The sequence below is a fragment of the Glandiceps talaboti genome, chromosome 9, assembly GCF_964340395.1.
Source record: "Glandiceps talaboti chromosome 9, keGlaTala1.1, whole genome shotgun sequence".
In the NCBI taxonomy this organism is placed as follows: domain Eukaryota; kingdom Metazoa; phylum Hemichordata; class Enteropneusta; family Spengelidae; genus Glandiceps; species Glandiceps talaboti.
This window is the reverse complement of record NC_135557.1, coordinates 1,148,726-1,163,103: the sequence shown is the minus strand read 5'-3', so window position 1 is coordinate 1,163,103 and position 14,378 is coordinate 1,148,726. Positions and strand designations below refer to the sequence as shown.

General features: G+C 38.1%; 1 protein-coding gene across 3 annotated transcripts in view; it reads right to left on the bottom strand.

The window, feature by feature from the left end:
- Nucleotides 1-4,345: 4,345 nt before the first annotated feature.
- Nucleotides 4,346-14,378, bottom strand: part of LOC144440502 (glycerol kinase-like) — a 100,460-nt gene continuing 90,427 nt past the window's right edge. For all 3 annotated transcript variants that reach the window (XM_078129883.1, XM_078129885.1, XM_078129886.1), the window contains 3 exons: nt 10,211-10,348; nt 7,489-7,578; nt 4,346-5,519 (listed from right to left, as the gene is read on the bottom strand). In XM_078129883.1, the coding sequence (XP_077986009.1) occupies nt 5,437-5,519; nt 7,489-7,578; nt 10,211-10,348 (311 nt within the window). In that variant the 3' untranslated portion in view covers nt 4,346-5,436. The remainder of the gene's footprint in view (nt 5,520-7,488; nt 7,579-10,210; nt 10,349-14,378) is intronic.

Sequence of the window (14,378 nt, the reverse complement as noted above, 5' to 3'; positions counted from 1 at the left end):
ACAACACACATAACAACACACACATAACAACACACACATAACAACACACACATAACAACAAACATAACAACACACACATAACAACACACACATAACAACAAACATAACAACAAACATAACAACACACACATAACAACACACACATAACAACACACACATAACAACAAACATAACAATACACACATAACAACACACACATAACAACACACACATAACAACACACACATAACAACACACACATAACAACACACACATAACAACACACACATAACAACACACACATAACAACACACACATAACAACACACACATAACAACACACACATAACAACACACACATAACAACACACACATAACAACACACACATAACAACACACACATAACAACACACACATAACAACACACACATAACAACAAACATAACAATACACACATAACAACACACACATAACAACACACACATAACAATAAACATAACAATACACACATAACAACACAAACATAACAACACACATAACAACACACACATAACAACACACACATAACAACACACACATAACAACAAACATAACAACACACACATAACAACACACACATAACAACAAACATAACAACAAACATAACAACACACACATAACAACACACACATAACAACACACACATAACAACAAACATAACAATACACACATAACAACACACACATAACAACACACACATAACAACACACACATAACAACACACACATAACAACACACACATAACAACACACACATAACAACACACACATAACAACACACACATAACAACACACACATAACAACACACACATAACAACACACACATAACAACACACACATAACAACACACACATAACAACACACACATAACAACACACACATAACAACACACACATAACAACAAACACATAACAACACACACATAACAACACACACATAACAACACACATAACAACACACACATAACAACACACACATAACAACACACACATAACAACACACACATAACAACACACATAACAACACACACATAACAACACACACATAACAACACACACATAACAACACACACATAACAACACACACATAACAACACACACATAACAAAGTAGTACAATCCAGAATTTTTTTTAATAAGCCTTGTAACAAATAATTTTTAATAGCACCAACAAATTTGATTGACGTCTGGTCTAATTTATTTTTGAATTTAGGAGGATGAAGAATATTTTTATCTTTTGACCGATTACAATAAACATGCTCTAAAGGGGAGAAGTGTGACTTAAAATGCGAGGGGAGTCTGTCATGGAGTGCGTCATGAACGAAAATAGCAACTTGTAACTTGAATTGATTGACGTGTATATCAAGAATTTTAAGTTTCTTGAATAAATGAGCACTATGAGAATCATAATTACTGGCTGATATAATACGCACAATCTGTTTTTTGAACTAAACAAATATCATTAAGACATTAAGATTTAAACATGCAGTTTCAAGATATAAGTTTTGGACCAAAATGGAGGTTTTTAGACCTAATTTGCATATCGCTGATGGGATCATCACGTTATGAATACAGCTTCATCTACACATCCCCAGATGCTTCCCCCATTCAATTTCAGCCCAATCTGCTCAGTAGTTTTGGAACTATATATGTTTGCCAAAAAAGACACATTTTTAGACTGCTACGGTAGAAATTACCCAAACAGTGGAATGAAGTTGAAAGAAAGGAGTTTACTATAACCTCAACTATTTACACAATTAAATGACAAAGAATGAAACAAAATTTACAAACACTACTACTAAATACCTTGCTTGGTCGACAGTCCACACTATGTTCAAAAGTTACTATGATTTCGAAGTTTTGCCGGATGAGTAATTTGAAAGAGTGTCAATGAAGGAGTTCACAATATAGTTCAGTTGTAGGATGGAAGAAGTCCAAGAATTGTCTACGTTAGAAGGCGACACAGTTGAACATAGTCACACTGACGTGGCAATATGTACCTTATTTCATCCAGTACCTCGGAACCGCAAGCTTGAACTTTCACCACGTTTCCTCAGTCCGTACAGGCACTTTACTCCACTGTTTACTTTATACTTTCAGCCTTCAAACACTTCTGACGGATATCTCCATTCACTGAGGTTGGCAGTCTTGTCCACTCAGATGTTCACAGTCTCTGCCGAAATCTCGTATCTCCATTCTAGGTTGGCAGTCTTGTCCAATCAGATCTTCACAGTCTCTGCCGAAATCTCGAGCTGCATCTTCTTATATGGCAACTTAACACCTGGCCAAAGGCTTTGCATTAATTATTATCTTGCATTCCAGGAACATTAATCTTCACCTGGGCATGAACGCTCTCCAGTGTGACCTACTTTGCACTTTGCAATTTAAATATGTGTCCTCTCCACCAAGACATTTCTCTCGACCAAGCTCATCAAATTAATTTCAAATAAATACATTCACAAAATATGTCAGGCATCATAACAAGACCTAATTTGCATATCACTGATGGAATCATCATGTTATGAACAATTCTTAATCTAAACACCTCTAAGAACGTTCCAACAAATTTCAGCCTAATCTGATCAGTAGTTTTGGAATTATAGATTTTTGACCAAAAAGACATATTTTAGCCCTAATTTGCATATCACTGATGGGATCATCCTGTCATGAACAATTCACTGAGAACATTGACACCATATTTCAACCCGATTTGCTCAATTATTTTGGAATTAAAGATTTTTGACCAAAAAGACACGTTATTTAGCCCCTAATTTGCATATCACTGATCGGATCATCGTGTCATGAACAATTCTTAATCTGAACACCTCTAAGAATGTTCCAACCAAATTTCAGATCGATCTCCGGTTTTGGAGTTTAAGATATTTGACCAAAATCCCATTTTTTGAATACACACAAGACATTTTATATAATTCTAACTTTATTACACAACTGTATGTTAATGTTTCACTTTGGCAATCAGTCCAGTGGTTTTTGACTTTAAGTTGTTTACACACTCACATACACACACGTGTTCATTTGCTGAATGACTATCCAGTTGCCTATCCAACCATGTTGTTATCTTTGCAATACTAGGTATAGGTGTTCATTTGATGAATGACTATCCAGTTGCCTATCCAACCCTATTGTTATCATTGCAATATACATATCATTTGGCTGTTGCTATGGGCATGGTCTTGTTGCTAGGCAAATTTACATACATTTTTTGAATGTTTATTAATTTGTCTATTAATCCATTACCTTTGCAATATATGTGATCATTTGGCTGTTGCTATGGGCATGGTCTTGTTGCTAGGCACATTTACACACATTTTTTTGAATGTTTGTCTATTAATCCAGTATCTTTGCAATATACATGATCATTTGGCTGTAGCCATGGGCATGGTGCTGTTGCTAGGCATATTTACATACACTTTTTAAATGTTCCTTCACTTGTCCAAGAATCTCTGTTGTCATCCTTGTGAAATACACCACCATTTGGCTGTTGCTATGGGCATGGTCATTGTTGCTAGAGAAATTTGCATACATTTTTTTGAATGTTTAATCACTTGCCTATCACGTTATTTGACCAAAATATACTGCCATTTGGTTGTTTCTAAGGTCATGGTTGCTAGGGTGAATTGTGTTAAAATGATGACATGAAGAAAATCTGCAGAATATCACTTCTAGAAACATCTCACCAAGTTTCAATCTCATTGACCAAGTACTTTTTGAGATATATGTTTTTGACCAAAAATCACATTTTTACACCTAATTTACATATCTCTCATGAGATTATTAGATGCTTAATATTTCTTCATCTATACATCCTCAGGTACTTCCCCATTAAATTTCAGCCCAATCTGCTCGGTAGTTTTGAAATTAAAGATTTTTGACCAAAAAGACACATTTTTAGCCCTAATTTGCATATCACTGATGGAATCATCATGTCAAGAACAAATCTTAATCTAAACACCCTTAAGAATGTTCCCACCAAATTTCAGACCGATCTGGCCAGTAGTTTCTGAGTTTAAATTCTTGGCCCAAAAATCACTTTACCCATATCACACACCAATGGTCAGATCATTTTCATTTGAACAATTTCCCAACTAGACACCCAACTTGAAGGTAATATACCCACCAAATATCATGGCAATAGGTCCAGTGGTTTTTGACTTTAAGTTGTTTACACACATACACACACACACACACACACACACACACACAGAGACAAACAGACAGACAGACATTTTGCCATGCCTATGGTACTACTGAACCTTATCAGTTAAGTTGTGCTAAAAAAGACTCGATGGAGAAAAAAGCAACATGGAAATATTTCATTTATTGCAAATAATTTTAGTACAGTTTGTTAGATACATTGTGTGTATAGAAATGACATTGGATATTTTAAAGATACCCAATACAATGACATGAATTAACCTCTATTGTAACCATGATGAGTTTAGAACAGTACAGGTGAACAAAATAAAACAGGGAATAGTATAGCGCCCTCCAGAGGTTGAAATACATATATGATGTGGCAAGCATATTGAGTTGCACGATAAAATTCTCTTTTTAAAATGAAAAATGTTGATCCAATAAGGCCTAACAAAAAAAATGTGTGTTTCTGATAAACATACAATTTTAGAATAGGTGGGGTAGGTAGATTTTTCATTTTATTTTTTAATACATTTTTTTTTCATATGCGAGTGTCAAGTTCAGGTAGTTATGTTTTCCATTATTTTCCATATGGTCTTTGTGTTGTTTATTTCTTCCTATCAGATGTAGCGTTGTTTATTTCCTCCTATCAGATGTACAGCCATTACTGATTGGAAGAATAGTTTTATATTGTCTGTTTAAGTTGATGTCAGTTTCCTCATCCACTATTCCTTGCGAGACTTCACAATTTTAGCGATTATATCATTTTTTCCCCAAATATGTAAAAAAAAAGTTTAGGGTCGGCAAGAATAACTAGGTAGTGTAACCGGAACAAACAATTTTTCTTTTAGGCCTAATAGTAATAGTTTAGTCTTATGTTGATGATTGTGATCCTATGGTTTCCAATAGTAGTCGTCAGATGACAGCTAAGACACCATCCATTCCATCATGACTTATCGGTTGCTAATAAAAGTAGTCGTCAGATGACAGCTAAGACACCATCCATTCCATCATGACTTATCGGTTGCTAATAATAGTAGTCTTCAGATGACAGCTAAGACACCATCCATTCCATCATGACTTATCGGTTGCTAATAAAAGTAGTCGTCAGATGACAGCTAAGACACCATCCATTCCATCATGACTTATCGGTTGCTAATAAAAGTAGTCGTCAGATGACAGCTAAGACACCATCCATTCCATCATGACTTATCGGTTGCTAATAATAGTAGTCGTCAGATGACAGCTAAGACACCATCCATTCCATCATGACTTATCGGTTGCTAATAATAGTAATACTACACTAGATATAAGGAATACTGCAGCTGGAAGACTTGAACGGCGATAATCTAACCTAACCAAAAAACAATAAATTTGTAAGTTATCTGAAGTATACTCCATCACCAATGTTTCACATTATTTAAACAAGTCATTGAGAATGACATAGCCCCGCTATGATTGGGTTTTAACCCTTTCACCACCGATTCCCGCTACAGCGGGAACGCTCTAGGGCACCCACCGATTCCCTCTACAGCGGGAACGCCAAAGGTCATTCAACTACTACGACGTTCAAACCGTTTAACGGCAGCTATTGCCATAACTAGTTCCACACATGCGTATTAGCCTTGTTTATATAGTCTGCCATTTTGAACACATGTTAGTGGATGGTTTTCTAGCACGATTGGAAAGACGAGCGATCGTAATTTTTGTGTGCATTTTTCGCCAGAAAGATCGAATTTCAACAACGCGGAAGTAATTAACGGCTCACGTAGCATCTCCTACGATGTCATTTTGACAACTGTCCTGAGAAATTTCCACTGAATTTTTACTCAAAAACATTGTTGAATACATCAGGTCAGTTATGGGAACGGTATAGGCTTCAGAACTACGCGAGGGCCGAGTGATCTACCGGCGGGGAATTCACCGTTGCCGTAGTGAAAGTTGGCAAATTGCGTAACTTGTTGACCCGTAGTATTCGCTCATACTATGGCCTTGGGGCCAGTATTTAGCTCCAAAAGTAATTATTTTGGTCATATTTCTTTGTGGTAATGTTCAATAATGAATAATACACATACAAGTTCAATTTATACTGGTCAGTGGTACAATGTGGGCGGTAGATTACACACAATCTGAAGATTTTCCGATCACATTTTTGAATGCGTTTTTTAACGGTAAAATTCAAATTTCAACATGGCCACACCGAAAATTGTCTCCCCTAACATCATTTGCGATGTAAATAACGACTCTGTTCATGAAAAATTCTGTTTAATTTTAACTTTGATGGCATTTATGAATGAAAGGAGATGGCTGTGTGAACTCAATGTACTCAATGTGACGAAAACATTACCGCGGCGTGGGTTCAAATTACAGACTGCATATTTCCGTCGGTCGGTATGTGCGTCGGCAAATAAAGCCATTTTGCCCATCCGATTTTGGCGCCGATGCTACTGACTTTAATACGGTCATTTTTTGCCGATTTCTGGCATAAATTGAGTAATAATTTTTAGTTTGTTCTGTTAAATAATGAATTATATTTACAAAAACCACCTTTTCAACAGGTATCAAGGTGACAACTTTAGATATTTTAAGACACTTTCATTGCCGGTGCGGCACCGTCTGTTGCGTCATAATCGGATTAGTGAGCCGTTAATTAATTTCGTTCAAATTTTTATGACTCAAAATGTCATTTTCTGCCAAATTTTCGCCAATTTCACCAGTAAAGAGAAGTTTTGTAGGAACATAAATGTTGGTATTTTGAATTTTATTTGTAATATAAATATCTTGTTTATTTGTGATATGTCAATAAATAAACGACTTGTGTTAGTTTTATTCATATTTTATTAATTTAATTCATATTTCGGTTGTGTTTGTGGAATTTGAATGCATGTATTTGCAAGTGTGATGTAGAGAATTTATTTTCCAATGAAATGATACCTCATTTTTTAAAAATGAGCAACTCTAAGTATTTTTATATCAATTTGATTACATAACACTCACTTTCACCTGGTGGTCAGTGAGGGGGGTGGTGGAGAACAAACATTCCCAGGGGGCAATTGGTGGTGAAAAGGTTAAGGAACTGGCAGTTTATGTTGTCATTTTCTTGATATCACTACTCTGATCACGCAACAACACCTGTGAACACACAGTTGGACAGACAGATGGACACACAGTTGAACAGACAGATGGACACACAGTTGGACAGACAGATGGACACATAGTTGAACAGACAGATGGACACACAGTTGGACAGACATATGGACAGATAGTTGGAGTCCATTCCCTCATTCCTGGGTTTATTATGATGATTAGTACACATACCTTGTATTTCTGCTTCAACTGAAGTATGACCTTCCCATTTCATTGACCTTTGAACTGCTAACTTCCACTTGCCATACCTTGCATCACGTTCTGTTGACACAAATCAATAAAGAATACCATTGACACCAAGATTAGATTGCCAGGGGAACAGTCTTTATCAAAATAGGAATCAAAACCAACATAATTCAAAGTGTATGAGTTGTATGTCAGTATAAAGGATATGGAGTTATGTGAGTGTGTAGCTATGGTAAGTTGCCTTACTGCATTATAATTTGTGAGTGCGTAGCTATGGTAACTTGCCTTACTGCGTTATAATTTGTGAGTCGTAGCTATGGTAACTCACCTTTACTACATTATAATTTGTGAGTCGTAGCTATGGTAACTCACCTTTACTACATTATAATTTGTGAGTGTGTAGCTATGGTAACTCACCTTCACTACATTATAAGTTGCATTTGCCAGACAGGAATGAGATCGAAACAGACCCTACAAAAATAGCTAACACTTTTTGTGATTTTTTTCCAAATGTTGGTCCTAACTTAGCATCTAACATATCGTCCGATATCGATTTTGAACAGTTCGTAACAGGAAATTACAACAACTCTTTCTTTTTTAGACCAGTTGTTGCTGAAGATATTGCAGAAGAATTACTGTCCCTTGACACAAACAAAGTGTCTGGTTACGATCTCATCCATCCCTTGTTGGCCAAGCATGCAGCTAATCACATTTCTAGTCCCCTTTCGCATATTATTAATATGTCACTTACCAAAGGAATGTTACCCGAGGCACTTAAGTTTGCAAAAGTTACACCATTGTATAAAAAGGGGTCCCCTCTTAACGTTGGGAATTACAGACCTATTTCAGTACTACCCGTTTTCAGCAAAATTTTCGAAATTATCGTTCATAAGCAAATTGTTTCCTATTTAGACAAATTCAACATCCTATCAGATATTCAGTATGGTTTTCGCAAACGCTACAGCACTAAATTGGCCCTTGTCGACATTGTCGCAGAATTAACTAATACGATGGACAATGGAAATACAACCTTTGGAATATTTATCGATTTCAAGAAAGCTTTTGACACCATAAATCACGAAATTTTATTATGTAAGTTACATATCTATGGGATTAGGGGTGAATCGCTAAACTGGTTTCGTAGCTACCTTTATAAACGTCATCAATCCGTAATTGTTGGCGGGAAATCTTCAAGTCCACAGCAAATCCAGTGTGGCGTGCCTCAGGGATCAATTCTCGGCCCGACCCTTTTTCTCATTTATATCAATGATATTTGCAACTCCACCAACTATTTCAATTTCAGACTTTTCGCCGATGATACAAATTTATTTCGACCATTGTATTCCCCAAAACTTAACCTCAACACTATCTATGAAGAGTTCCAACATGTGATTAGATGGTGCATGGCTAACAAACTTACTATTAATGAAGGGAAAACCAATTTCATGTTGATTAAAACGCCACAGAGAAATATAACTTTGGAAGGTAATCTTTATGTTGGCAGTACGACGATAGAGCAAGTTTCATCTGCAAGTTACCTCGGTGTTTCTATTGATCCTTCTCTTTCTTGGAAATCTCACATAGAAAATATCATCAAAGTTGTTAACAAAAAAGTAGGAATTATTTCACGTTTACGTCACTTTGTTCCCAGATCGACCCTTATCATGATATATAATTCATTTATTTTACCACACTTAACATATTGTTTAGAGATTTGGGGCAATACTTACCAAACTCTTCTCGACCCAATATTCCGACTACAAAAGAAATTTGTCCGCTTGATAACATTCACTGATTTCAACGCACACTCTGAACCCCTTTTTAACCAACTTAATGTTCTAAATATATTTCAACTTAGTAAATTTTCCTCCTGTATTTTCGTGTATGATCTTAGAAATAATCGTTATCCCCACAACATAGAAAAGTATTTTGACCGTCCCATTCATACATATCAAAACCGTTCAGCCTCCAGTGGTAACTTTCGTCCACCATCGATAAAATTGACCATCACCCAACACAATTTCAAATATGCAGCGACAAAGCACTGGAACTCTTTACCAAGTCACCTAAAAATTAACATGTCCAGGCAACAGTTCAAAAATGAACTAAGAAATTATATTTTAAATTCTACACACCAACCTTAATTTATACTCTTTGGCGTTTTTACAACATTTCTGGTTTTTGCTTTATTTCTTCTCGTGTGTGTGTATGCATATGTATGTATGTGCGTGCGTGTGTGTGTATGAGTGTGCGTGAATGCGTGCTGTGTTTATTTTTTACTTAATTTTCTTCGTTGCGTCCATTTATGAATTTGAATTAATCTAAAATTGAATGTACGGGCCATGGACACGACTAATTCTGCTGAACTATTTTCATGGTCCCCATTAGCTAACACATGTATATTTCCTTTTGTCCAATTTGTTTGAAAGTGTAATGTATTATTTATTTATTTATTTATTGTTTTGTTTTTTGTTATCTGATGAAATAAATTTCAATTCAAATTCAATTCAATGAATGGTAACTCACCTTTACTGCATTATAATTTGTGAGTGCGTAGCAATGTTAACCCACCTTTACTTCATTATGATTGGTGAGTGCGTAGCTATAGTAACTCACCTTTACTACATTATGCTTTGTGAGTGCGTAGCTATGGTAAACTCACCTTTACTACATTATGATTGGTGAGTGCGTAGATATGGTGACTCACCTTCCTGTGTTATAACTGGTGTGTATGTATCTGTGGTGATGGCTGTTAGATCTTCTGCTGCCAAACTCCAAACACCAATAGCATACCCAGCAGCCATTGCTGCACCTAGAGCTGTAGTTTCAGGCATAGCAGGTTTCACTGTAAATAATCGCACATAGACATTGCATTGCTTTAACATATATGTACTGTGATTAGAAGTTCTTGAAAGAAAACATTTTCTGCTTCAATCTCACACTTATCTGTCACTCAATGCAATTAGGCCAATCTCACTGTCTTCTTATTTAAGACAATACAAATGAAAGTCTTGTCTACCCACTCTCACAGCCCATGACAGTATACCCAAATACTCACTTCTCATTGTCTACCCACTCTCACAGCCTATGACAGTATACCCAAATACTCACTTCTCATTGCCTACCCACTCTCACAGCCCATGACAGTATACCCAAATACTCACTTCTCATTGCCTACCCACTCTCACAGCCCATGACAGTATACCCAAATACTCACTTCTCATTGTCTACACACTCTCACAGCCCATGACAGTATACCCAAATACTCACTTCTCATTGTCTACCCACTCTCACAGCCCATGACAGTATACCCAAATACTCACTTCTCATTGCCTACCCACTCTCACAGCCCATGACAGTATACCCAAACACTCACTTCTCATTGTCTCACTCTCACAGCCCATGACAGTATACCCAAACACTCACTTCTCATTGTCTACATTCTCACAGCCCATGACAGTATACCCAAATACTCACTTCTCATTGTCTACACACTCTCACAGCCCATGACAGTATACCCAAATACTCACTTCTCATTGTCTACACACTCTCACAGCCCATGACAGTATACCCAAATACTCACTTCTCATTGTCTACCCACTCTCACAGCCCATGACAGTATACCCAAATACTCACTTCTCATTGCATAACCACTCTCACAGCCCATGACAGTATACCCAAATACTTACTTCTCATTGCCTACCCACTCTCACAGCCCATGACAGTATACCCAAATACATGTACTCACTTCTCATTGTCTACCCACTCTCACAGCCCATGACAGTATACCCAAATACATGTACTCACTTCTCATTGTCTACCCACTCTCACAGCCCATGACAGTATACAAAAATATTCACTTCTCATTATCTACCCACTCTCACATCCCATGACAGTATACCCAAATACTCACTTCACATTGTCTACACACTCTCACAGCCCATGACAGTATACCCAAATACTCACTTCACATTGTCTACCCACTCTCACAGCACATGACAGTATACCCAAATACTCACTTCACATTGTCTACACACTCTCACAGCCCATGACCGTATACCCAAATACTCAATTCTCATTGTCTACCCACTCTCACAGCACATGACAGTATACCCAAATACTCACTTCTCATTGTCTACCCACTCTCACAGCCCATGACAGTATACAAAAATATTCACTTCTCATCTACCCACCCTCACATCCCATGACAGTATACCCAAATACTCACTTCTCATTGTCTACACACTCTCACAGCCCATGACCGTATACCCAAATACTCAATTCTCATTGCCTACCCACTCTCACAGCCCATGACAGTATACCCAAATACTCACTTCTCATTGTCTTCACACTCTCACAGCCCATGACAGTATACCCAAACACTCACTTCTCATTGTCTCACTCTCACAGCCCATGACAGTATACCCAAACACTCACTTCTCATTGTCTACATTCTCACAGCCCATGACAGTATACCCAAATACTCACTTCTCATTGTCTACACACTCTCACAGCCCGTGACAGTATACCCAAATACTCACTTCTCATTGTCTACACACTCTCACAGCCCATGACAGTATACCCAAATACTCACTTCTCAATGTCTACACACTCTCACAGCCCATGACAGTATACCCAAATACTCACTTCTCATTGTCTACCCACTCTCACAGCCCATGACAGTATACCCAAATACTCACTTCTCATTGCATAACCACTCTCACAGCCCATGACAGTATACCCAAATACTTACTTCTCATTGCCTACCCACTCTCACAGCCCATGACAGTATACCCAAATACATGTACTCACTTCTCATTGTCTACCCACTCTCACAGCCCATGACAGTATACAAAAATATTCACTTCTCATTATCTACCCACTCTCACATCCCATGACAGTATACCCAAATACTCACTTCTCATTGTCTACACACTCTCACAGCCCATGACCGTATACCCAAATACTCAATTCTCATTGTCTACCCACTCTCACAGCACATGACAGTATACCCAAATACTCACTTCTCATTGTCTACCCACTCTCACAGCCCATGACAGTATACAAAAATATTCACTTCTCATCTACCCACCCTCACATCCCATGACAGTATACCCAAATACTCACTTCTCATTGTCTACACACTCTCACAGCCCATGACAGTATACCCAAATACTCACTTCTCATTGTCTACACACTCTCACAGCCCATGACCGTATACCCAAATACTCAATTCTCATTGCCTACCCACTCTCACAGCCCATGACAGTATACCCAAATACTCACTTCTCATTGTCTTCACACTCTCACAGCCCATGACAGTATACCCAAACACTCACTTCTCATTGGCTACACTCTCACAGCCCATGACAGTATACCCAAATACTCACTTCTCATTGTCTACACACTCTTACAGCCCATGACAGCCCATGACAGTATACCCAAATACTCACTTCTCATTGTCTACCCACTCTCACAGCCCATGACAGTATACCCAAATACTCACTTCTCATTGTCTACACACTCTCACAGCCCATGACAGTATACCCAAATACTCACTTCTCATTGTCTACACACTCTCACAGCCCATGACAGTATACCCAAATACTCACTTCTCATTGTCTACACTCTCACAGCCCATGACAATATACCCAAACACTCACTTCTCATTGTCTACCCACTCTCACAGCCCATGACAGTATACCCAAATACTCACTTCTCATTGTCTACCCACTCTCACAGCCCATGACAGTATACCCAAATACTCACTTCTCATTGTCTACACACTCTCACAGCACATGACAGTATACCCAAATACTCACTTCTCATTGTCTACACTCTGACAGCCCATGACAGTATACCCAAATACTCACTTCTCATTGTCTACACACTCTCACAGCCCATGACAGTATACCCAAACACTCACTTCTCATTGTCTACACACTCTTACAACCCATGACAGTATACCCAAACACTCACTTCTCATTGTCTACCCACTCTCACAGCCCATGACAGTATACCCAAATACTCACTTCTCATTGTCTACACACTCTCACAGCCCATGACAGTATACCCAAATACTCACTTCTCATTGTCTACACACTCTCACAGCCCATGACAGTATACCCAAATACTCACTTCTCATTGTCTACACACTCTCACAGCCCATGACAGTATACCCAAATACTCACTTCTTATTGCCTACCCACTCTCACAGCCCATGACAGTATACCCAAATACTCACTTCTCATTGTCTACACACTCTCACAGCCCATGACAGTATACCCAAATACTCACTTCTCATTGTATACACTCTCACAGCCCATGACAGTATACCCAAATACTCACTTCTCATTGTCTACACTCTCACAGCCCATGACAGTATACCCAAACACTCACTTCTCATTGTCTACCCACTCTCACAGCCCATGACAGTATACCCAAATACTCACTTCTCATTGTCTACACACTCTCACAGCCCATGACAGTATACCCAAATACTCACTTCTCATTGTCTACACACTCTCACAGCCCATGACAGTATACCCAAATACTCACTTCTCATTGTCTACACTCTCACAGCCCATGACAGTATACCCAAACACTCACTTCTCATTGTCTACCCACTCTCACAGCCCATGACAGTATACCCAAACACTCACTTCTCATTGTCTACACACTCTCACAGCCCATGACAGTATACCCAAATACTCACTTCTCATTGTCTACACACTCTCACAGCACATGACAGTATACCCAAATACTCACTTCTCATTGTCTACACTCTGACAGCCCATGACAGTATACCCAAATACTCACTTCTCATTGTCTACACACTCTCACAGCCCATGACAGTATACCCAAACACTCACTTC